Below are 24,226 nucleotides of genomic sequence, written 5' to 3'. Positions count from 1 at the left end.
TATGGGGAAATTTGCTATAAAAAAACATTACTATGAGTATGAACAAAATTATGAGTATGAGCTACAGTCAATGTTTTGCCAATGGTGGATTTTCTATATTGAGTAGCTGTACTGTGTTTACATAAAAGAATTTCCTTTTGATTAGAAACTACATGTTAACATATAAAGGTGTGAAGAAGCATTATGTATGCAACCTACTCGCCAATAGCTCTGAATAAATATAACTGTGTATATAAAGAAAAGATAGAATGACTTAAAAGTGGCAAATACTAACAATTCATTGATCAAGAATAAACAAGAATTTTTAGACTTGGAAATTTTCTGCAAGTTTCAGAGTTGGATATAGAAAGTTTTAAAATCTCAAATACTGAGTAGAATTAAGAAAGCATTCAACAAATTCTATATTCTACTTAAATATCTCAATAGCAACTCAGCATATTTTGCTTTTGATGTAATCTTATCTGAAAGGGAAAGTATTTTTTTAATTACATCATCTTCCTTATTTCAAGGTCCAATTAGTATAGATGTTTCTACTTCCAAAGCAAGACAACTGGCAGCCTGTTTGGTCTTATTTTGTGACATGCATGTAATGTTAAGTTGAGCTTAGGGCTTTATTAAAAAAAATATTTATTTATTTATTTATTTATTTGGATGCATGAGGTCTTAGTGTGGCACGTGGGATCTTTAGTTGTGACATGTGGGATCTAATTCCCTGACCAGAGATCAAACCTGGGCCTCCTGCATTAGGAGCTCGAAATCTTAGCCACTGACCACCAGGGAAGTCCTCAGGTTTTTTAGTTATAGAAAATGCTCTTGTACTTAGTTTAATAAATCACAATTTTTTTAAATATTTATTTGTCTGTGCCAGGTCTGATATGTATGTGGGATCTGGTTCCCTGATCAGGGATCGAACCCTAGCCCCCTGTATTGGGAGCTCGGAGTCTTAGCCACGGGACCACCAGGGAATTCCCAATCACAATTTTTTCATGGGACAAGATAACTTAGTTAATATCTCTATAGTGGGGTCACTTCATACAGAGAAGAAATGTCCTTAATTCATACATTCTGCCTCTGGTGGCTCTCCTACAAATGAAAGTAAAGCGGATAAAACATGAGTGATCCAGAAAATTTATCATCCAAAGTAGGAAGTACTGCATAGATACTCTCAGGAAGGAAACTCAGTAAAAATGATTCCTTTGGTAATGATTTCTGACATAAGGGAATATCGAAAACTACCACCGTCCTCAGAACAAAATAGGCATTCAATAAATGATTGGTGAATTAAGGAAAACTAATTAATTATTCCATATTTCACATCAGTTTCTTTTGCCTTCACTCAGTAAGTCTGAGATACCAGTGTGAGTCTCCGTCTGTCTTCTGCACATTCACAGCTTCCTCACTCTCACTGGACCACATTTGACCAGGAGGAGCAGAAGAGAAGGAGCTGCTGGATGGCGATGTGCTGGGAAAGAGGCTGAGTGAGTGACGACAGAAGAGAAATGCCCACCTGGTATGACCTGACAAGTGCCCAAGGTGAGTTATTATAAGACAGGTGGGAACACACAGCTCAGACAGCCCTCATCCCTCTAGGTCTGGACAAGAACAGGCCATGGTCAACCACAGCTTCCCAGTGGACTTCCTCCTTCTGGGCTTCTCTGAACACCCAGGGCTTGAAAGAATCCTCTTCATGGTTGTCTCAATCTCTTACCTCCTGACTCTGGTGGGCAACACACTCATCATCCTGCTGTCCATGCTGGACCCCAGGCTCCACTCCCCGATGTACTTTTTCCTCTCCAACCTCTCCTTCCTGGACCTCTGCTTCACCACAAGCTGTGTCCCGCAGATGCTGGTCCACCTCTGGGGCCCAAGTAAGACCATCAGCTTCCTTGGCTGCTCTGTCCAGCTCTTCATCTTCCTGTTCCTGGGGACCACGGAGTGTGTCCTCCTGACCGTGATGGCCTTTGACCGCTACGTGGCTGTCTGCCAGCCCCTCCACTATGCCACCATCATCCACCCCCGCCTGTGCTGGCAGCTGGCGGCCGTGGCCTGGGTAATGGGTCTGGTCCAATCGGTAGTCCAGACACCACCGACCCTCCGCCTGCCCTTCTGCCCACATCGGCAGATAGATGACTTTGTGTGTGAGGTCCCTTCTCTAATTCAACTGTCCTGTGGAGACACCACCTACAATGAAATCCAGTTAGCTGTGTCCAGTTTCATCTTCCTGGTCATGCCACTTACCCTCATCCTTATCTCTTACGGTTCCATTGCCTGGGCAGTGCTGAGGATTAACTCGGCCATAGCATGGAGGAAGGCTCTGGGGACCTGCTCTTCCCATCTCATTGTGATCACCCTCTTCTACAGTTTAGTCATTGCTGTCTACCTCCAGCCCAAAAATCCTTATGCCCAGAAGAGAGGCAAGTTCTTTGGTCTCTTCTATGCAGTGGGCACTCCTTTACTTAATCCCCTCATATACAGCCTGAGGAACAAGGAGGTAAAGGGGGCGCTCAGGAGGTTGCTGGGGAAAGACAAGGACTCCAGGGAGAACTAAAGGTAAGCTGTTTGATGTGCTTTCATTGAAAGGATATTCTTTATTCTTTTTTGGACAAGTTTGACCTCTCCAGTCTACAGCCTTCCCTATACCTATCCAATCCACTACGGTGAGTCACAGTGTATGCGTGTGTGTGTGTCTGTGTGTGTGTCTGTGTGTGTGTGTGTTACAGGAGACATGTATGTTGGAAAGGGGAAACAGAGTTTAAAAAAAAAGAATAGACAGAACTTCAAAGAGCTTTGGTATGAGTGAAAACAAGGAGAAGTTTGGGGTCTACGTGTAGGCAGGAGTAAGCATCATGATGCTTAGGCCTTCCCTGATGGCAGGCCTTCCCTGGGACCCGCCCCACCATGTACTTTTCCCATACTTTCTAGAAGGAAGAGAACAGCCCCTGAATGCAGGGAACAGGGCCTGGAGGAAGCATGCAGCCTGGAGGACAGGTAGACAAGAGCTGTTCTCCCAGGACTATGAGTGTTCAGGGCCCCACCAGCCTGTCCTCCAGGTGACACTCGCGCCCATCAGCTGATGCCACATGGCCTGCAGGCTTCTGCAGGGTTGCCAGGGCCTCAACAGTTGAGCAAAGCAAAGACTAAACCCCTGAGGTCTCCACTCCCAGGCAGAATATATTAATCATGTCTTTCATTTGTTATATCTTGATGCTTTGACAGAAAAACATCTGTTTCTGCTTTATTGACTATGCCAAAGCCTTTGATCACAATAAACTGTGGAAAATTCTGAAAGAGATGGGAATACCAGGCCACCTGACCTGCCTCTTGAGAAACCTATATGCAGGTCAGGAAGCAACAGCTAGAACTGGACATGGAACAACAGACAGGTTCCAAATAGGAAAAGGAGTACATCAAGGCTGTATATTGTCACCCTGCTTATTTAACTTATATGCAGAGTACATCATGAGAAATGCTGGGCTGGAAGAAGCACAAGCTGGAATCAAGATTGCCAGGAGAAATATCAATAACCTCAGATATGCAGAGGACACCACTCTTACGGCAGAAAGTGAAGAGGAACTAAAAAGCCTCTTGAAAGTGAAAGAGGAGAGTGAAAAAGTTGGCTTAAAGCTCAACATTCAGAAAACGAAGATCATGGCATCCGGTCCCATCACTTCATGGAAAATAGATGGGGAAACAGGGGAAACAGTGTCAGATTTTATTTTTGGGGGGCTTCAAAATCACTGCAGATGGTGACTGCAGCCATGAAATTAAAAGACGCTTACTCCTTGGAAGAAAAGTTATGACCAACCTAGATAGCATATTGAAAAGCAGAGACATTACTTTGCCAACAAAGGTCCATCTAGTCAAGGCTATGGTTTTTCCAGTGGTCATGTACGGATATGAGAGTTGGACTGTCAATAAGGCTGAGCACCAAAGAATTGATGCTTTTGAAGTGTGGTGTTGGAGAAGACTCTTGAGAGTCCCTTGGACTGCAAGGAGATCCAACCAGTCCATTCTAAAGGAGATCAGTCCTGGGATTTCTTTGGAAGATCAGATCAGATCAGTGGCTCAGTTGTGTCTGACTCTTTGCAACCCCATGAATCGCAGCACGCCAGGCCTCCCTGTCCATCACCAACACCCAGAGTTCACTCAGACTCACGTCCATTGAGTCAGTGATGCCATCCAGCCGTCTCATCCTCTGTCGTCCCCTTCTCCTCTTGCCCCCAATCCTTCCCAGCATCAGAGTCTTTTCCAATGAGTCAACTCTTCCCATGATGTGGCCAAAGTACTGGAGTTTCAGCTTTAGCATCATTCCTTCCAAAGAACACGCAGGGCTGATCTCCTTCAGAATGGACTGGTTGGATCTCCTTGCAGTCCAAGGGACTCTCAAGAGTCTTCTCCAACACCACACTTCAAAAGCATCAATTCTTTGGCGCTCAGCCTTCTTCACAGTCCAACTCTCACATCCATACATGACCATTGGAAAAACCATAGCCTTGACTAGACAAACCTTTGTTGGCTAACTAATGTCTCTGCTTTTCAATATGCTATCTAGGTTGGTCATAACTCTCCTTCCAAGGAGTAAGCGTCTTTTAATTTCATGGCTGCAGTCACCATCTGCAGTGATTTTGGAGCTCAGAAAAAAAAATCTGACACTGTTTCCCCTGTTTCCCCATCTATTTCCCATGAAGTGATGGGACCGGATGCCATGATCTTCATTTTCTGAATGTTGAGCTTTAAGCCAACTTTTTCACTCTACTCTTTCACTTTCATCAGGAGGCTTTTTAGTTCCTCTTCACTTTCTGCCATAAGGGTGGTGTCATCTGCATATCTGAGGTTATTGATATTTCTCCCGGCAGTCTTGATGCCAGCTTGTGCTTCTTCCAGTCCAGTGTTTCTCATGATGTACTCTGCATATAAGTTAAATAAACAGGGTGACAATATACAGCCCTGACGAACTCCTTTTCCTATTTGGAACTCGTCTGTTCTTCCATGTCCAGTTCTAACTGTTGCTTCCTGACCTGCATACAAATTTCTCAATAGGCAGGTCAGGTGGTCTGGTATTCCCATCTCTTTCAGAATTTTCCACAGTTTATTGTGATCCACACAGTCAAAGGCTTTGGCATAGTCAATAAAGCAGAAATAGATGTTTTTCTGGAACTCTCTTGCTTTTTCCATGATCCAGTGGATGTTGGCAATTTGGTCTCTGGTTCTTCTGCCTTTTCTAAAACCAGCATGAACATCAGGAAGTTCACGGTTCATGTTTTGCTGAAGCCTGGCCTGGAGAATTTTGAGCATTACTTTACTAGCGTGTGAGATGAGTGCAATTGTGTGGTAGTTTGAGCATTCTTTGGCATTGCCTTTCTTTGGAATTGGAATGAAAACTGACCTTTTCCAGCCCTGTGGCCACTGCTGAGTTTTCCACATTTGCTGGCATATTGAGTGCAGCACTTTCACAGCATCATCTTTCAGGGTTTGGAATAGCTCAACTGGAATTCTATCACCTCCACTAGCTTTGTTCATAGTGATGCTTCCTAAGGCCCACTTGACTTCACATTCCAGGATGTCTGGCTCTAGGTCAGTGATCACACCATCGTGATTATCTGGGTCATGAAGATCTTTTTTGTACAGTTCTTCTGTGTATTCTTGCCACCTCTTCTTCATATCTTCTGCTTCTGTTAGGTCCATACCATTTCTGTCCTTTATCGAGCTCATCTTTGCATGAAATGTTCCTTTGCTATCGCTGATTTTCTTGAAGAGATCTCTAGTCTTTCCCATTCTGTTGTTTTCCTCTATTTCTTTGCAGTGATCGCTGAAGAAGGCTTTCTTATCTCTTCTTGCTATTCTTTGGAACTCTGCATTCAGATGCTTATATCTTTCCTTTTCTCCTTTGCTTTTCGCTTCTCTTCTTTTCACAGCTATTTGTAAGGCCTCCCCAGACAGCCATTTTGCTCTTTTGCATTTCTTTTCCATGGGGATGGTCTTGATCCCTGTCTCCTGTACAATGTCACGAACCTCATCCCATAGTTCATCATGCACTCTATCTATCAGATCTAGGCCCTTAAATCTATTTCTCACTTCCACTGTATAATCATAAGGGATTTGATTTAGGTCATACCTGAATGGTCTAGTGGTTTTCCCTACTTTCTTCAATTTCAGTCTGAATTTGGCAATAAGGAGTTCATGGTCTGAGCCACAGTCAGCTCCTGGTCTTGTTTTTGCTGACTCTGTAGAGCTTCTCCATCTTTGGCTGCAAAGAATATAATCAATCTCATTTCAGTGTTGACCATCTGGTGATGTCCATGTATAGAGTCTTCTCTTGTATTGTTGGAAGAGGGTGTTTGTTATGACCAGTGCATTTTCTTGGCAAAACTCTATCAGTCTTTGCCCTGCTTCATTCCGTACTCCAAGGCCAAATTTTCCTGATACTCCAGGTGTTTCTTGACTTCCTACTTTTGCATTCCAGTCCCCTATAATGAAAAGGACATCTTTTTGGGGTGTTAGTTCTAAAAGGTCTTGTAGGTCTTCATAGAACCGTTCAACGTCAGCTTCTTCAGTGTTACTGGTTGGGGCATAGACTTGGATTACTGTGATATTGAATGGTTTGCCTTGGAAACGAACAGAGATCATTCTGTCGTTTTTGAGATTGCATCCAAGTACTGCATTTCGGACTCTTTTGTTGACCATGATGGCTACTCCATTTCTTCTGAGGGATTCCTGCCTGCAGTAGTAGATATAATGGTCATCTGAGTTAAATTCATCCATTCCAGTCCACTTCAGTTCGCTGATTCCTAGAATGTCGACATTCACTCTTGCCATCTCCTGTTTGACCACTTCCAATTTGCCTTGATTCATGGACCTGACATTCCAGGTTCCTATGCAATATTGCTCTTTACAGCATCAGACCTTGCTTCTATCACCAGACACATCCACAGCTGGGTATTCTTTTTGCTTTGGCTCCATCCCTTCATTCTTTCTGGAGTTATTTCTCCACTGATCTCCAATAGCATATTGGGAGTTTCTCTTTCAGTATCCTATCATTTTGCCTTTTCATACTGTTCATGGGGTTCTCAAGGTAAGAATACTGAAGTGGTTTGCCATTCCCTTCTCCAGTGGACCACATTCTGTCAGATCTCTCCACCATGACCCACCCATCTTGGGTTGCCCCACGGGCATGGCTTAGTTTCATTGAGTTAGACAAGGCTGTGGTCCTAGTGTGATTAGATTGACTAGTTTTCTGTGATTATGGTTTCAGTGTGTCTGCCCTCTGATGCCCTCTTGCAACACCTACCATCTTACTTGGGTTACTTACTTGGGTTTCTCTTACCTCGGGCGTGGGGTATCTCTTCACGGCTGCTGTAGCAAAGCGCAGCCATTGCTCCTTATGCTAACGCTGAAACTCCAGTACTTTGATCACCTCATGCGAAGAGTTGACTCATTGGAAAAGACTCTGATGCTGGGAGGGATTGGGGGCAGGAGGAGAAGGGGACGACAGAGGATGAGATGGCTGGATGGCATCACCAACTCGAGTGAACTCGAGTGAGTTTGAGTGAACTCTCGGAGATGGTGATGGACAGGGAGGCCTGGCGTGCTGTGATTCATGGGGTCACAAAGAGTCGGACACGACTGAGAGACTGAACTGAACTGAACTGATGCTTTGACATCTGGGGTTTTGTTGGCCCTGGAGGGACTTGCCCCAAGACTAGCTCATTCCTGGACCTCCCTGGTGGCACAGTGGATAAGGATTCGCCTGCCAGTGCAGGGGACACAGATTCAACCCCTTGTCCTGGAAGATTCTGCATGCCACGGAGCAATGGTGCCCCAACTAGCAAGCCCCTGCTCTAGAGCCTGAGAATCGCAACTAATGAAGCCTGCTGGCTCTAGAGTCCTTGAGCCAAAACTAGTGAACCCCAATGCTGCAGCTTCTGAAACCTGCATGCCCTAGAGCCAGCAAGCCACAATTACTGACCCTGAGTGCTGCAACTATTGAAGCCCAGGCACCTAGAGCCTGTGCTCTGCAATAAGAGAAGCCACCACATGTGAAGCCTGTGCACCGGAACTAGAGAGCAGCCCCTGCCACAACTAGAGAAAGCCCTGGCACAACAGTTGCACAGTAAACAGATCACCCTGAGAACGGCTTTTCAAATGCAAATCAACCAACTCAGAGCTCAGTCCCCAACCACCTCCTTCATCAAGCCCTCACACTCCAGGCCACCATCCACCTGCCCAAATCTCGCCAGGCGGGTTCCAGACAACTAGAAATAGCCCCTTTGTCAGAGTCCACTGACATTATACAAACTAGCTAGTTCTCAACCTCCTTCTTCTGTCTTGTCCATTCCTTTCTGCTGAAACCACATGAAAGCCTCCTGTCCATAGTTCTCTGCTCCTCTCTCTTCCTGTGACCAACTTTGCTGCTTTCTAACATGGCCCTGCACGGCCACCTCCTCTTGAAATCTATGAGTAATAAACCGTCTCTTCAGAGGCCATCATTTTCGAAACTGTTGACATAACCGAGTACATAACCGATACACTATACTTTAAGACAGTTTTAGAGGTGTGTCAGTTACCTCTTCCTGTCAGTTAAAGTAAGTTCCCCTCCCCTTACAGATTTCACAAATAGAAATCCTCACCTCCAACCTCACTGAGTGTCATGTGGCTCCTGACTGGCCAGACCCTAGTGACAACAGAGAACCTGCCCACTGGAGCTGGGGATTTACAGCCTGCAGCTGTTACAGGGGGAAACATGGGCTTCTTCCGAGAAAGACTAACCCAGGGGATTTCCTACCCAGTGAGGGCCAGAGTTCAGGGAAATGCTGCCCTTTAAAGAAATGTGAAAAAAAAGCCTAGGATCCTGGTCACCCCCCTTTGCTCCTCCCTTCCTGTGTGATATGACCTCCCTCCCAGAGACAGAACAGACCCGGACTCCCCAGCTGCCTTCATTCCTGATCAAAAACATTTTTTTTCCTCAGGAGTTTTCACACGTGCTTGGCTACGAATGCAGCATCAGAATGGATTCTCTTGCTCTGTGTCCTAAAAAAGTAAAATTCTCTTAAAGACAGAATATTCTCAGCTTATATATTCTCTGTAGTTTTTGTTGCTTAGTTGCTAAGTCATGCCTGACTCTTTTGTGACCCTATGGACTGTAGCCTGCCAGGCTCCTCTGTCCATGGGATTTCCAGGCAAGAATACTGGAGTGGGTTGTCATTTCCTTCTCCAGGGGATCTTCCCTACCCAGGGATCGAACCCACATCTCCTGCATTGGTTCTTTACTACTGAGCCACCTGAGAAGACCCTGTTTATTCTCTAGCAATATAAAAATAAATCAGACAAGGAGTAGAATTAGACTGTGGGAATTCTAACAGGTTAAGGAGATGAAGTAAGTAGCACATCAGCCCATGAACCTCCCATCTGGCCCCAGGATGATGGAGTGGCCTTGACCAAATCAATCCACCCATCGAGTCCTCCCTGGGGAAGATGCTTCCTTTCCTTCTAGAAGTAAAGTCTCATGAGAGAATGTGAGAAAGTGCTTTGAAAACACACTATTAATAGAATAGAAAAAATAATGCTTTAGAAATGCAAACCAAACCCAAACCCAAACCTACTTTGGATTTTTATTTACTGATGGTTAGAATAGAAATTCATTGGAGGCAGAATGCATAGATGAGAGGTTCTAGCAAATCTTCTTCTCAAAACAAATTAATAAATTTGGACAAAATAGAAACAACCATTTCAGAACCTCTAGGAGTTAACCAAAGGCCACATAAGAAACTAAGAAGATCATTTAGCAAATGAACAAAATGAGGTGTGCAATGTATAAATAATGTGCTGGCAGTACCCTTTAAAAACATTTTGATTGATGTCTTTATTCTTGTTTGTTTTTAAGGCTTTTATTGAATTTGTTACAATATTGCTTCTGATTGATGTTTTCAACTCACACCCCTTGCATTGGAAGGCAAAGTCTGGACCACCAAGGAGGTCCCTATGCTGGCAGTATTTTTAAAAGGAAGGACAGTAGGGAATTCCCTCGTGGCCCAGTAGTTAGGACTCTGTGCTTTCACTGCTGAGGATGCAGGGCCAATCCCTGTTCTGGGAAGTAAGATCCCACAAGCCACACAGCCCAGTCAAAAGTATAAAAATATTAAATTTTTTTTAAAGTAAGGACATTGCACACTTATATTTATTTTATTTGTAGATGCATACCAGTTACCAATATATTGACTCAGCTCCAAATTCAGCTTCAGTAACTGTTATGCATTAATGGACAGAATTCCTTTCAAGATTTCTCCTTTACAGTGAGGAGGACATTAAGCTTCTTCAGAGGGTTCGGGAGGAACTGCAGGAGAAAGGGCTTCTCTCTCTGGGTCCAGTGGTTGCACTGGTCCAGGGAGAAGGTATGAGGACATCCGGTGTTGCCCTGTCCCAGCTGTGTGCCCAGAAGACACGAGCCCTCAGCAGTCCCACAGCCCTAACCCAGCCTGATGGTTGCCTTCTCACAGCCCTTCCAACGTGGGTGCCCCACACTCCACATCTCCCATCCACTCCCACCTCTCTTACTCCAAAGACCAAAGGGCAGTTGTAGAGATTCTACCAAGTACGTACATTCCAGTTATATATTCAGGGTCTTCAATGATGACTACCGGGTAGGTCCATGCACCTAACAGATCCATTGAGATCTGGACTGGGCCAGGATGCCATTTATTAGAGAACTCCATAAGCCCTGCTCTGATGGGGGAGGGGCGTGATAATGATGCAGCTACATCATATGAGGGTTAGACTGAACGCTTAGTGCTCTTCCAACCCTAGGCTTTTATAATTCTGTGTCACAGTGTGCTCTGACTCAAAAAGACTGAAATGGAAAAGGAAGAAGTAGAGAACTTTAAAAAGCAGGCAAGGACTTCCCTCATGGTTCAGTGGTTAAGAAACCACGTGCCAATGCAGGAGACGGGGGTCTGATCCCTGGTCCTGGAAGATCCCACATGCCCAAGCACCACAACCAGAGAGTAACTCCCACTGGCTGCAACCAGAAAAAGCCCTAGCATAGCCACCCAAAAATAAAATTAACCGATTAATTTTTAAAAATAAAATAAACATGGCATCCTGGGACTTCCCTGATGGTCCCGAGGTTGAGAATCCACCTTCCAATGCAGGGGATGCTGGTTCAATCTCTGTTCAGGGAGTTAAGAACCCACATGCTATGAAACCCTGACATCACAACTAGAGAAAAGCCTGCCCACAGCAACTAAGACCTCAGGTAGAGCCAAAAAAATAAAAATGGGATCCTGAATTGATGAATCAGAGGCTTGAAAGGACTATCTGGAAGCCTGGGGGGACTCTCTGGAGGTGGAGAAAAGGAGAGATCACTTAGTTCTCCCTATTGACAGAATCGGTTGGTAACCTTTTTACCTCCCACAGGGATGACTATTGCTGAAGCATCTCCTCTAGATATTCCCCCGAAGGAATATCTAGCTAGTTGCGTGTAAACTGTGAGCCCCAGGGTCTTAGCACAGTAATGAGTGCTACCTCTCCATGGGATGGGCGTCCTGGGACTCCTCCCTCCACCACCACACCAGTGTCAATCCTTAACCTCCCTTCCCACAAAAACAGGTTAACAGCTCCTGCAGACAGAGGGAGAAGATTCTTTTGCCATTTCACTCCCAAGGAGCTCCACAGCATAGGTAACTCTGACCTCCACTCCATTGACCTCACCTTCCCTCCAGAGATGCTCAGGGCTGTGGTTGGGGCGCAGTCTCTGCAACCCACTGCATGAGTGTGTGCTAAGTCACTTCAGTCTTATCTGACTTTTTGTGACCCTATGGACTGTAGCCTGTCAGGCTCCTCTGTCCATGGGATTCTCCAGGCAAAAATACTGGAGTGGGTTGCCATCCCCTCCTCCAGGGGATCTTCCCAACCCAAGAATCGAACCCTCATCTGGTTCTTTACCACTAGCACCAGCAGGGGAGCCCCTACAACCCACTATGCTGTGCTTAGTCGCTCAGTCATGTTCAACTTTTTACTACCCCATGGATGGTAGCCCCCTAGGCTGATCTATCCACGGGGATTCTCCAGGCAAGAATACTGGAGTGGGTTCTACAACCCACTACTTAGATTCAAATATCAGCTTACTAACTACATTGTCTGAGTAAAGTTATTTAAACATTCTTGAGCAGGGGCCATGCTAATCTTCTCTGTATCATTTTAATTTTAGTATATGTGCTGCCCAGAGGGAGCACAAGCTATTTAAATATTCTTAGTTTCAATTTTCTCATCTTACTCAGTGACTAAACCACCACCACCACCAAAAGGAAAATAACACACAGAACTGTGGTAAGGACAATCAGAGATGTGCTGGCAAAGGTTTAACAACCAGCTGGGCTGTGGAGAGACAGAGCCCTAAATTGAAGTGTTGCCAGTTTCCATTATGTAAATATGGCTGCCACGGCTGACTCAAGCTACCAATAGTTTAGCATGTGTCTCACAAAATTCCTGAAAATTTAACAATCAAGAGCTGCTGCTGCTGCTAAGTCGCTTCAGTCGTGTCCAATTCTGTGTAACCCCATAGATGGCAGCCCCCCAGGCTCTGCCGTCCCTGGGATTCTCCAGGCAAGAACACTGGAGTGGGTTGCCATTTCCTTCTCCAATGCATGAAAGTGAAAAGTGAAAGTGAAGTCGCTCAGTCGTGTCCAACTCTTAGCGACCCCATGGACTGCAGCCTACCAGGCTCCTCCGTCCATGGGATTTTCCAGGCAAGAGTACTGGAGTGGGGTGCCATCTCCCTCTCCGAACAATCAAGAGCTAGTATGAGTCAACTGCAACATATGACATGTGCATATGCTTAGAAAAGTGCCTAGCAGTAAGTATTAACAATCTGTATTGTGATCAGACACCTACTGCCCATTCAAGGATGTCCATTCCTCTTTACTTTAGGTTTTCCCCTTGAAAAGAAGGCTAGGCACCAGTTAAGAGTTTTGTCATCATTGGCAGCAAAAGAGATTTTTATCTAACTGAAGGTAAGTGAAAAGTTTGTTCTCCTCCTTTGAGGCAGGAGTTTTCACATTTCACATGTCCTCAACAGCTTCAAACTAAAACAGGGACTAGAATCCCAACCCAGAAACTAACTGGCTGGTTGACCTTAGCCAAGTTACTTAACCTCTCCAAAACTGTTCCCTTCTTGGTAAATGTGGGATAATAACATAATATTGCAGCGTTACTATGAGAACTGGGTGTTCAAAGAGTTGATTGGCACCAAGCTTGACTCATAGGGAGCATTTAACAAATGTTATGGCTAATAGCAAGAGCTGGTACCGATCACTGGATTATGTAAAACTCCTTTTAGTGGACCCGCCAACCCCTGCCCTGGCTCCTAGCACAAGGCTGGTACTTTGGGGGTGCAAAAACTGAATCAATGTATAAGCTAAAGAATGAATGTGTCAGAGGGAAAAGGACTAGGAGAAAGATGCTAAATGAAAATAAAAGTCGAAAAGACAGATCAAAGGAGAGAAAAAGGAGAAACTCACTAAGAAAGATCTCATTTAAAGAGACTCAGGAATAAAGCAGAGGAAGCAAGGGAATGAAATGGCAAAAGAATGAGAAAGTTAGAAATGAAAAAAAAAAAGATTAGGATGATGGTGAATTAATCTTAAAAAATAGTTGGTTTTTGATTAAGGGTACAAGGACTTTTATAGTAAAGAAAATAAAGGAGGTGATGACTGCTCAAGGGGCCTGGGGTTTCTTTTTCTGGAGATGAAACATTCTGGAATTGATAATGCTGGCTGCACAATTTATGAATATACTAAAAACCATTAGGTTATACCCTTTAAAAGGGTGAATTTATGGTGTGTAAAATATATCTTCAAAAAATAAAACAAAGTCACAATTTAAAATTCAAAATGTTAAAAACAAATTCAAAACGGTGGTTACACTTTCAGGAATGGGCAATTGAGCAGTCAGGGAGGGGCCCCTAGGAGCTTCTAAGATACTTGAGACATTGATTCCGTCCAGGTTGGCACATATACCAGGGTTGACTTTATTACTCATTAGACTATAGAGATATGCTTTGTTTACACTTTCATTTGAGTATAACAATCTGAAAGTACTTTTAAATATATCCTATAAAGGAGAAAAGAACTACAGGAGAAAAAGAAAGAACAAACCAAGAAAGATGCAAAAGCAGAACTTTCTGGCAAAAGGGGGATGCAATAGAGCTTAAACACGGATGGAGATCTTGTGATGGGAGATGTTCAGGCCGCCCTAGAGCTGCAGGGCACTTTTGCCGCCTGCCACCATCCCCCAGCCGCCTTCTGAAGGTCTTGTAAGACCAGAGAACCCTGAGTCCTTGTCTCTCAACTGCCAGAGTGGCTGCAGCCTCCACCCCATTCCTGAGCTGATCTTCTATACCCCAGTACTTCCCTATTTATTTTTTTTAATCCAGTTACCTCCTCTAGGAAGCTTTCCCTGTTACACCTACCCAAGTTGGTCCTTCATCTTTCTGACTTTTTCTCTAATTCACTCAGTGTGTTGGTCCTTCATCTTTCTGACTTTTTCTCTAATTCACTCAGTGTGTTGGTATTCCTGACTTTTATCTTGGAGTCTTTGACAGTGTTCCTGAGATCTCCTCCATGATTTTAGTGTGCACGGGACCACCTCACCTCCTGCCTGTAGGCTTCCCAAGGCAGAGACTGAGCATGTGGACCAGCTTGCCAAGCAGGAATGTTGGTTCTGTGACTCAGGCAAGCAAACTGATCTGTCATTAGACACAAAGGGAAAACCTGTCTCATAGATAAACATTCCATCTCTGATAAGCTGCTTTGCAAATAAACAAGCATAAAATCCAGGGAGTATAAATAAGTAGCTCTAAAAATTCATCAGAACAATAGAGAAATGATCAAATCTACAGACATCATTTACAATCAGAAAATGTATTCAAAGTATATACCTTGCTATTTCTTCCAACAAATATATAAGGAAAAAGACAACACTTAGAATAGTGCTCTGAAAATAGCAGCACTCCGTAAATGCATGTTGGGTGAACTAATTAATCCATGCTTTACACCAGCCCCCTTTAAACTGAACCAGTGAATCTGAGACCAGTGTGAGTCTCCGTCTGTCTTCTGCACATTCACAGCTTCCTCACTCTCACTGGACCACATTTGACCAGGAGGAGCAGGAGAAGAGAAGGAGCTGCTGGATGGTGATGTGCTGGGAAAGAGGCTGAGTGAGTGACGACAGAAGAAAAACGCCCACCTGGTATGACCTGACAAGTGCCCAAGGTGAGTTATTATAAGACAGGTGGGAACACACAGCTCAGACAGCCCTCATCCCTCTAGGTCTGGACAAGAACAGGCCATGGTCAACCACAGCTTCCCAGTGGACTTCCTCCTTCTGGGCTTCTCTGAACACCCAGGGCTTGAAAGAATCCTCTTCATGGTTGTCTCAATCTCTTACCTCCTGACTCTGGTGGGCAACACACTCATCATCCTGCTGTCCATGCTGGACCCCAGGCTCCACTCCCCGATGTACTTTTTCCTCTCCAACCTCTCCTTCCTGGACCTCTGCTTCACCACAAGCTGTGTCCCGCAGATGCTGGTCCACCTCTGGGGCCCAAGGAAGACCATCAGCTTCCTTGGCTGCTCTGTCCAGCTCTTCATCTTCCTGTTCCTGGGGACCACGGAGTGTGTCCTCCTGACCGTGATGGCCTTTGACCGCTACGTGGCTGTCTGCCAGCCCCTCCACTATGCCACCATCATCCACCCCCACCTGTGCTGGCAGCTGGCGGCCATGGCCTGGGTCATTGGGCTGGTGGAGTCAGTGGTCCAGACACCACCGACCCTCCGTCTGCCTTTCTGCCGCCACCGGCGAGTGGATGATTTTGTGTGTGAGGTCCCAGCTCTAATTCACCTCTCCTGTGGAGACACCACCTACAGTGAGATCCAGATGGCTGTTGCCAGTGTCTTCATCTTGGTTGTGCCACTCAGCCTCATCCTGGTTTCTTACGGTGCCATTGCCCAGGCAGTGCTGAGGATTAACTCGGCGGTAGCATGGAGGAAGGCTCTGGGGACTTGCTCCTCCCACCTCATTGTGGTCACTCTTTTCTACAGCTCGGGCATTGCTGTCTACCTCCAGCCCAAAAATCCCTACGCCCAGAAGAGAGGCAAGTTCTTTGGTCTCTTCTATGCAGTGGGCACTCCTTTACTTAATCCTCTCATATACACCCTGAGGAACAAGGAGGTAAAGAGCGCGCTCAGGAGGTTACTGGGAAAGGCTGTGGACTCCAGAGAGAGCCAAGGGAATGCTGCCTGATGTGCTGGAAAAGCAAGAACAGCTTCTCAGTGGTTTTGCCAGGAAGTCTGTGTCCACACAACTCTGCTCTCCTCACATCCATCATACCACAGAAATGAATGGCAGCCCCCTCTGTGTTCATGCAAGTGTGAGTGTGGGTGTGTGACACAGAGAGATGCCTCAGAAATGGATGACAGCCCCTATGTGTGTGTGCATGCAAGTGTGTGTGTGACACAGAGAGACACACACAAAGAGAAACAAAAATTGAAAATGTGTTAAGTGGACTTATGTAGCCCTATATGAAACATATGAATCAAATTTAATATTTTGTGCTTCACACAAAATGTTGATCTCCCCAACTTTATCATTTCTATTTTAGCTCACCTCCTTGTCACATTGTCACTATTTCTTCACCTCCACTTCTAATTTCTACTGTAGTTTCTTTAGTTCTCCCTTAAGGTTTTTCCACTTCCCTATGTGTCTATTTTGCTATCTCATTCTATTTTACATCAAGGAGACAGGGAGGTGAAGCCCAGGGGGTTCCAAGATGCACCCAAGGACACACAGTGTTAGGACTAAATCCCAGGCCCTATGACTTCCATCTGGCAGCTTCACAATTACAGGCAGTTGTTTTCCATATACTTGGGCTGGAAGTCAGAACAGAGGCTTAGGAGAAACCTTAATTTCTTCAGTTCTACTGCCTCCTCTTCTCTGGCACCCACAGATGACAGACCAACCACTAAGACAGAGAGGGAGACATCAAAATGTTTATGCTGGTGAACAGTTTTGACAAGGAGGGATTGGTGCCATCTAATGGATCTTCCCTGTAGTTCGGATGGTAAAGAATCTGCCTACAAAGCAGGAGACCGGGGTTCTATCCTTGGGTTGGGAAGATTCTCTGGAGAAGGGAATGGCAAACCACTCCAGTATTCTTGCCTGGAGAATCCTATGGAAAGAAAAGCCTGGAGGGCTACAATTCATGGAGTCGCAAAGAGTCAGTCGGACACGACTGAGTGACTAACACTACTAATGGCAATATGTGGTATTACATCTGGCATCTCAGACTCCTGACCTAAGACCTGTCCAGGGTCATCAGTCCTTTACTCTTGCTCAGAAAGATGATAATGATCGTATTGTTATTATTACGTATTAAATAGTGGGTGTTCGTCTAGTCAAGGCTATGGTTTTTCCTGTGGTCATGTATGGATGTGAGAGTTGGTGAAGTTGTGAAGAAGGCTGAGCACCAAAGAATTGATGCTTTTGAACTGTGGTGTTGGAGAAGACTCTTGAGAGTCCCTTGGACTGCAAGGAAATCCAACCAGTCCATTCTGAAGGAGATCAGCCCTGGGATTTCTTTGGAAGGAATGATGCTAAAGCTGAAACTCCAGTACTTTGGCCACCTCATGCAAAGAGTTGACTCATTGGAAAAGACTCTGATTCTGGGAGGGATTGGGGGCAGGAGGAGAAGGGGACGACAGAGGATGAGATGGCTGGATGGCATCACTGACTCGATGGACGTGAGTCTGAGTGAACTCCAGGAGTTGGTGATGGACAGGGAGGCCTGGCATGCTGCGATTCATGGGGTCGCAAAGAGTCGGACACGACTGAGCGACTGATCTGATCTGATGATATCCCAGGTACCATTTAAAGTAGTTCACACACATTGGCTCTTTTAATCGCTATTACAATACTATGAAACATGTAATATCCTTTATCAGATGCAGAAACTAAGACCCAGAATTTAGTAATAGCTTAACAATGTCAGAGCTTTGGACCCAAGAGGACTGGGTTAAGTTTTCATGATCTTCATCCTACAGTTGGATACAAATAGTGTCTCCCTAGCCCAGGTGAGAATTCTCAAGCTCTCAGTAAACTTTGAGGAAATTGGGGACTTCTCTGACCATGCTTCCACGCCTGGGTTCCATGCCTGATTAGAGAACTAGACCCCACATGCCCATGCCTTAAGTGTTCACATGCTACAACTAAAAGATCTTGTATGCTTCAACTGAGACCCAGTGCAACCAAATAAGTTTTTTTTAACTTTGAGGAAGTCATCCCAATCTAAAAAAAGTGTTTAGTTGGTTTGCTCCCCTTGAATAAGAGTTTACAATATGCTCCAAAGCATCCCATGGAAACAAGAAACAATAGCCTCCTGGAGGAAGTTTTGGTACATGGTGTATGCTCCTCAGTTCCTGCACTGGACTTCAGAGTCCTAGAAGCAAGGACCAGGAAGTTGCGCTAAGTTGGCCCCTAATTAGTTCTATAAAAGAATGAGTGAGTGAATGTCTCCGAAGAATATGTAAAGGGTTTTGGGGTCCTAATCTCACAGATACCGTCTCCCAGCTTTCCCATGGCAATGGCAACAATACCAAATTCTCTCAGGTATGTGCTGATAAAATAAGAAAAAGGAAAAGCCTAGGTTTGGTGGCTCAGATGGTAAAGAATCCACCTGCAATGTGGAGCCCAGGTTCAATCGCTAGGTCAGGAAAATCCCCTGAAGAAGGGAATGGCACTCCAGTATTCTTGCCTGGAGAATTTCATGGACAGAGGAGCCTGGCAGGCTACAGTCCATGGGGTCACAAAGAGTTGGACACGACTTACTGACTAACACTTCCACTTCCATTCCAGTCCCAACACAAAATGGCTTGGATTCAACATTTACTCTGGCATCAGCAAAGAACAGCAGCATTAACTCTATTTTAATCCTAATCTTGATTTCAGCCATCTATTAGTCCAATCTTCTTGTCTTCTTGGCCTCCTTTACCAGCCTTATCATAATTTCAATGTAGATCTCCCATTTTATTTAATAATTCTAATCTTGCCCTACAATGAATGCTAAGCCTAATTCCACTTTTCAAACATTTGTAATACATGTTTTTCATGATTACCTATTAGGCTACACCATGAAGTTTCTCAAGCCCTGTAATCACCCAGCCTTAAGTCTGAAGAAAGAGCCCAGAACAGTGACAGAGACATCAATGATTTACTGAATATCAGTTTATTGGATAGAGAAAGGTCCTGGAGTGACCCCCACAGAGCATAAGGCAGAGAGCAGACATTAGCTGTGGGGGTAGGAATGAGGGAAGGTTACCAGTTAAAGGGGGAATTGACTTCTGGTTGGCCCATCTGTTACCAGGGAAACAAGCAGAGGAGCACACCTCTCATCAGGTCAGTTTAGTTCAGTCGCTCAGTCATGTCCAGCTCTTTGTGACCCCATGGACTGCAGCATGCAGACCTCCCTGTCCATCACCAACTCCTGGAGTTTACTCAAACTCATGTCCATGGAGTTGGTGATGCCATCCAACCATCTCATCCTCTGTCACCCCCTTCTCCTCCCGTCTTCGATCTTTCTCAGCATCAGGGTCTTTTCCAATGAGTCAGTTCTTTGCATCAGTCCTTCCAATGAATATTCAAGGCTGATTTCCTTTAGGATGGACTGGTTGGATCTCCTTGCTGTTCAAGAGACTCTCAAGAGTCTTCTCCAACACCACAGTTCAAAAGCATCAATTCTTTGGCTCTCAGCTTTCTTATAGTCCAACTTTCACATCCATACATGACTACTGGAAAAACCATAACTTTGACTAGATGGACCTTTGTTGGCAAAGTCATGTCTCTGCTTTTTAATATGCTGTCTAGGTTGGTCATAACTTTTCTTCCAAGGAGCAAGTGTCTTTTAATTTCATGGCTGCAGTTACCATCTGCACTGAGTTTAGAGCCCCCCAAAATAAAGGCTGTCACTGTTTCCACTGTTTCCCCATCTATTTGCCATGAAGTGATGGGACCAGATGCCATGTGATTAGTTTTCTAAATGTTGAGTTTTAAGCCAACTTTTTCACTCTCCTCTTTCACTTTCATCAAGAGGCTTTTTAGTTCCTCTTCACTTTCTGCCATAAGAGTGGTGTCATCTGCATATCTGAGGTTTTTTATATTTCTCCTGACAATCTTGATTCCAGCTTGTGCTTCTTCCAGCCCAGTGTTTCTCATGCATATAAGTTAAATAAACAGGGTGACAATATACAACCTTGACATATTCCTTCCCCTGTTTGGAACCATTCTGTTATTCCATGTCCAGTTCTAACTGTTGCTTCTTGACCTGCATACAGATTTCTCAGGAGGCAGGTTAACCCCTCCATTAAGCCTGTCAAGGATCAGATGTTTTTCTCTGATAAACTAGCATAGTGAAACTGTTTTGACCTGACCCAAAGATAAGAACAATGACTGCTGGAGCCTGGGGCCAGCATGGAGATAGTTACTGATTAAGCTCTATGACTAAGAGGGGGAAGGTCAGTCCTGTGAGTAGGGTGAGGTAAGGCAGGAACTGGTCAGCAGGAGTGAACAGATAGAGCAAGAGAGCACCCATCTTGAGTGGCCTAACCATACACCACCTTCATCTTCTTTCTCTTAGTGGAACCAAAAAACCTCTACTCTTCTTGCCTGTTTATCAACTCCCTCTGCTCAGAGGCCCTAATGTTCCCATATAAGAAAATCCTTTCTAGACAGACTGTAGGGGAAATACAATAGAGAATTAAATGAAGCTGTGTAAACAATATGTTTTCATGAAACCTGATTTGTTGAATAAATGGTTTAACAGAGACTTTAGGACTAAAGCCTCTTCTCCCTGGAGAAGGAAATGGCAACCCACTCCAGTACTCTTGCCTAGAAAATCCCATGGACGGAGAAGCCTGGTGCAGGCTACTGTCCATGGGGTCGCAAAGAGTCGGACACAACTGAGCAATTTCACTTTCACTTCACTTAGGACTAACATTCCGAATGTACTCAGTCTGTGTGGACAGTTATCTATTAGATACTCGAGGACAAACTCCAGCATGAGATCACTCAATCACAACCTCAAAGTGTCTGAAGCAGATCAAGATGGTCAGAGACACAATTTCAACATAAGTAGCCACTGCACAACTGAGTTTGGGGCAAGTACGAGGCCAAAGGCATAGAGAATGAAAGAATAAAGTGTATGAGTGTGTGGGTGGTGTGGGTATCAGAGAATTCTTCCAAGAGGTTTGAAACACGGCAGAGAGAACAATATTAATATGAAATATTTGCCAATTTACTATGTGGAAATGAGCTAATGTATGTTGTGCATTAAGATAGGAAGAGTTACACCAGGGAACCAAATGATTAAAGAGAAAAATGGAGGTTATTTTAGAAACATAGAGGGGCTTCCCTGATGGTTCAGCAGGTAAAGAATCTGCCTGCAATGAAGGAAATACAGGTTCAATCCCTGGGTTGGGAAGATCCCCTGGAGGAGGAAATGCCAACACACTCCAGTACCTCTTGCCTAGAAAATCCCATGGACAGAGGAGCTTAGAGTCCACAGGGTCACAAAGAGTTGGACATCACTTAGCAGAGCAGACAGAAACATATAGAAGCTACTGAATTGGATACAAATGGAAACATTTGTACAGATAATTAAAAATCAGAAGATCTACAGCCTATGAGTGTATTCAATAAGACACATAAGTTGGCAGTACTTAAGGGACATGATTCAAAAATCTCAGGATATGATCACCAGTTCACTTCTGAAAGGCTCACTGAACCATGAATAGGTCCTGACTTCTTTGAAGCCCTGAGTGTTCAGAGGAGCCCAGAAGGAGTAAGTTCACTGGGGAGCTGTGGTAACTACAGCCAATTCCTGTCCAGACCTAGAGGGCTGTCTGAACATGTGTTCTCACCTGTTTTATAATAACTCACCCTGGGTGCTTGTCAGGTCATACCAGGTGGATGATTCGTCACTCACTCAGCCTCTTTCCCAGCACATCACCACCCAGCAGCTCCTTCTCTTCCCCTGCTCTTCCTGGTCAAATGTGGTCCAGTGGGAGGGGGGAAGGCGTGAATGTGCAGAAGACAGATGGAGACTCACACTGGAATCTCAGACTTACCAAGTGAAGACAAAAGAAACTAATGTGAAATATGGATTAATTAATTAGTTTTCATTAATTCAGCAATCAGTTATTGAGAGCCTATTTTGTTTGGACTATTGCAGTATTTCTCAATATTCTGTTATGTATCCAGAAAGTATTAACAAAGGAATACTTTTGACTGAATTTCTCTTTCATAAGTATGTAGTTTGGGGATAGCGGGGGGGTTGTCCTTTTGCAGTTTCCTCTTTCCTGGGATTTCTCCTTAATTTCATGCAGAATAACTCTCTTTTTTCAAGGGTCAAATGTCCTCTAGTTTCTCCTTGCTTTTGATCACTCCCTCTGACTTTATGTGCTGTTTTTTTAATATTTTTTATTTTCAGAGAATTTATAATTATTATTGACAGGAGAAGCAATCTAATGCAGACTATTCTCTTTGTTGTAAATTTTCAGATTCTTTTATTTTATTCTCTGTGTTGGACTACAGGGTAAGAAGCACAAATTCTAGAATCTGAAGTTTTGAAGAGCCATTTAGGACATTGTTTAATCTTCATCTGATGCAACAAAATCCCCTTATAACTCATCATTTTTTGAATCATCTGAGGTCATTTTTTCCCATTTATTTTTTTTTTAGTTCCTTATTGATAAATGTTGTTTCTATTTTTAATTACAAATAATACCACATGACTATATACTTGCATTGGTATATATCTTATTTAATACATATATGAGTATATTAATAGAATAAATTCCTAAAGTGGAATTGTTGGATTTAGGATATGTATATGAGTTTTTTAAAAAATTATATTTTTGTCACCAAATTTGGTACCACAAATGAATAAATGTAATATATGTAAACTCTAAAGCATAATTTTGTCATAATCAACATGGTTTTCAAATTTTTATGACAGCTTAAAAGCATACATATATGGTCCTAAACACTGATTGTTCAGTTTTGTTTATATTTATTTCCTTTTAGAACCATTTATGTTTTAAGTCATAATACTGAGTGACTGAGTAAGTGAAAGTCACTCAATAGTGTCCGACTCTTTGCAATCCCATGGACTATACACTCAATGGAATTCTCCAGGTGAATACTGGAGAGAAGATCCCTTCTCCAGGGGATCTTCCCAACCCCAGGATCAAACCCAGGTCTCCTACATTGCTGGCAGATTTCTTCACCAACTGAGCCACCAGGGAAGCCCAGGTCATAACATTATTGTACCTTTAAGAGAGTGAATATATGTTAATCTCTTAATTAATTAATAAGAGAACACACATTATGGAGAAGGAAATGGCAGCCCACTCCAGTAATCATGCCTGGAGAATCTCATGAACAGAGGAGTCTGGCGGGCTACAGTCCATGGGGTCACAAAGAGTTGAATACAACTGAGCGACTAACACAAAACATACATTAGTTACATTCAATACATTGTGTCACCAAACATTAAGTTCCCAAAGTCAAACTTTAGACTCCAAATATAACAGGATGAGCTATCAGAGGGCTCTTAAATGCCTCATTCCCTGTTGAAACTCTTTAAGTAACTCCTATCAGCATTTAGATTGGGCTTTATTTATTTAAAAAACAAATACACTCTGAATTTCAAAGTAGCTTATCCCGTTCTCTGTCTCTCTGTGTAGTTTTGCTTGGTTTGAAGAGTTATGAATAGTATCATACTTTCTGTAGTCTCCTTGACCTTGTTTTCTTTCATTCAATTGGTATGTGGCATGTCCATCCATATCGTTGCTTGCAGGTATCATCCATCCATGTTTATTGCTGATGCTGTTCTACAGTTCAGTTATCTATTTCCCCATTACTGAAAAATATTTGGGTTGTTTTAGTTTGGCATGTCCATTTTGGAATTTGGCAGATATTTTCCAAATGGTCCTTCTTGAAAGTGGACAGACTTTCCCCCTAACCATCATTATATAAGAACTCACAGGTGCATTTTTGTTGAGTTTGCTTGGCATTTCTGAAGCAATATTGCTGATCCCAGTTTTACAACTTCTTTCATGGGCATTTATGAAAGAGATGGGAAAGAGGCATCTTCTCCAGGGAGTCCCAGTGGGGAAGTGATGAG

The 24,226-nt window shown here is 43.9% G+C and overlaps 2 protein-coding genes, 1 long non-coding RNA gene and 1 other non-coding gene across 5 annotated transcripts; 3 read left to right on the top strand and 1 right to left on the bottom strand.

Annotated features, from left to right (window-relative positions):
• The first annotated feature begins 1,405 nt into the window (after window positions 1-1,405).
• On the top strand, window positions 1,406-15,263 carry LOC147347188 (uncharacterized). Of its 2 annotated transcripts, none has more exons than XR_015152200.1 (3): window positions 1,406-1,533; window positions 12,922-13,004; window positions 15,119-15,263. It is a non-coding gene; the product is annotated as an uncharacterized LOC147347188 (long non-coding RNA). The 2 variants fall into 2 exon arrangements; XR_015152201.1 differs by having other exon boundaries at window positions 15,050-15,183.
• On the top strand, window positions 1,531-3,340 carry LOC147347190 (olfactory receptor 2H1). The gene has a single exon (XM_086369673.1). The coding sequence runs from the start codon at window positions 1,610-1,612 to the stop codon at window positions 2,546-2,548; it is 939 nt and encodes a 312-aa protein (XP_086225799.1). The 5' UTR covers window positions 1,531-1,609; the 3' UTR covers window positions 2,549-3,340.
• Window positions 12,122-12,227, bottom strand: LOC147347189 (U6 spliceosomal RNA). Its single transcript, XR_015153330.1, has one exon. It is a non-coding gene; the product is annotated as a U6 spliceosomal RNA (small nuclear RNA).
• Window positions 15,264-15,271: 8 nt separating the features above from the next.
• On the top strand, window positions 15,272-16,423 carry LOC147347187 (olfactory receptor 2H1-like). The gene has a single exon (XM_086369672.1). The coding sequence runs from the start codon at window positions 15,340-15,342 to the stop codon at window positions 16,291-16,293; it is 954 nt and encodes a 317-aa protein (XP_086225798.1). The 5' UTR covers window positions 15,272-15,339; the 3' UTR covers window positions 16,294-16,423.
• The last annotated feature ends 7,803 nt before the right edge of the window (window positions 16,424-24,226 follow it).

Source organism: Bos grunniens, chromosome 23 (genome assembly GCF_055505025.1).
Source record: "Bos grunniens cultivar Pamir isolate PY7600 chromosome 23, Bosgru_T2T1.0, whole genome shotgun sequence".
In the NCBI taxonomy this organism is placed as follows: domain Eukaryota; kingdom Metazoa; phylum Chordata; class Mammalia; order Artiodactyla; family Bovidae; genus Bos; species Bos grunniens.
Note: the sequence above shows the minus strand (reverse complement) of the source record. Positions and strands in the feature narration are given on the sequence as shown.

Bases quoted from the DNA above. Each gene is read 5' to 3' on its own strand.
- LOC147347187 (XM_086369672.1), top strand. From the start codon at position 15,340: ATGGTCAACCACAGCTTCCCAGTGGACTTCCTCCTTCTGGGCTTCTCT.
- LOC147347190 (XM_086369673.1), top strand. From the start codon at position 1,610: ATGGTCAACCACAGCTTCCCAGTGGACTTCCTCCTTCTGGGCTTCTCT.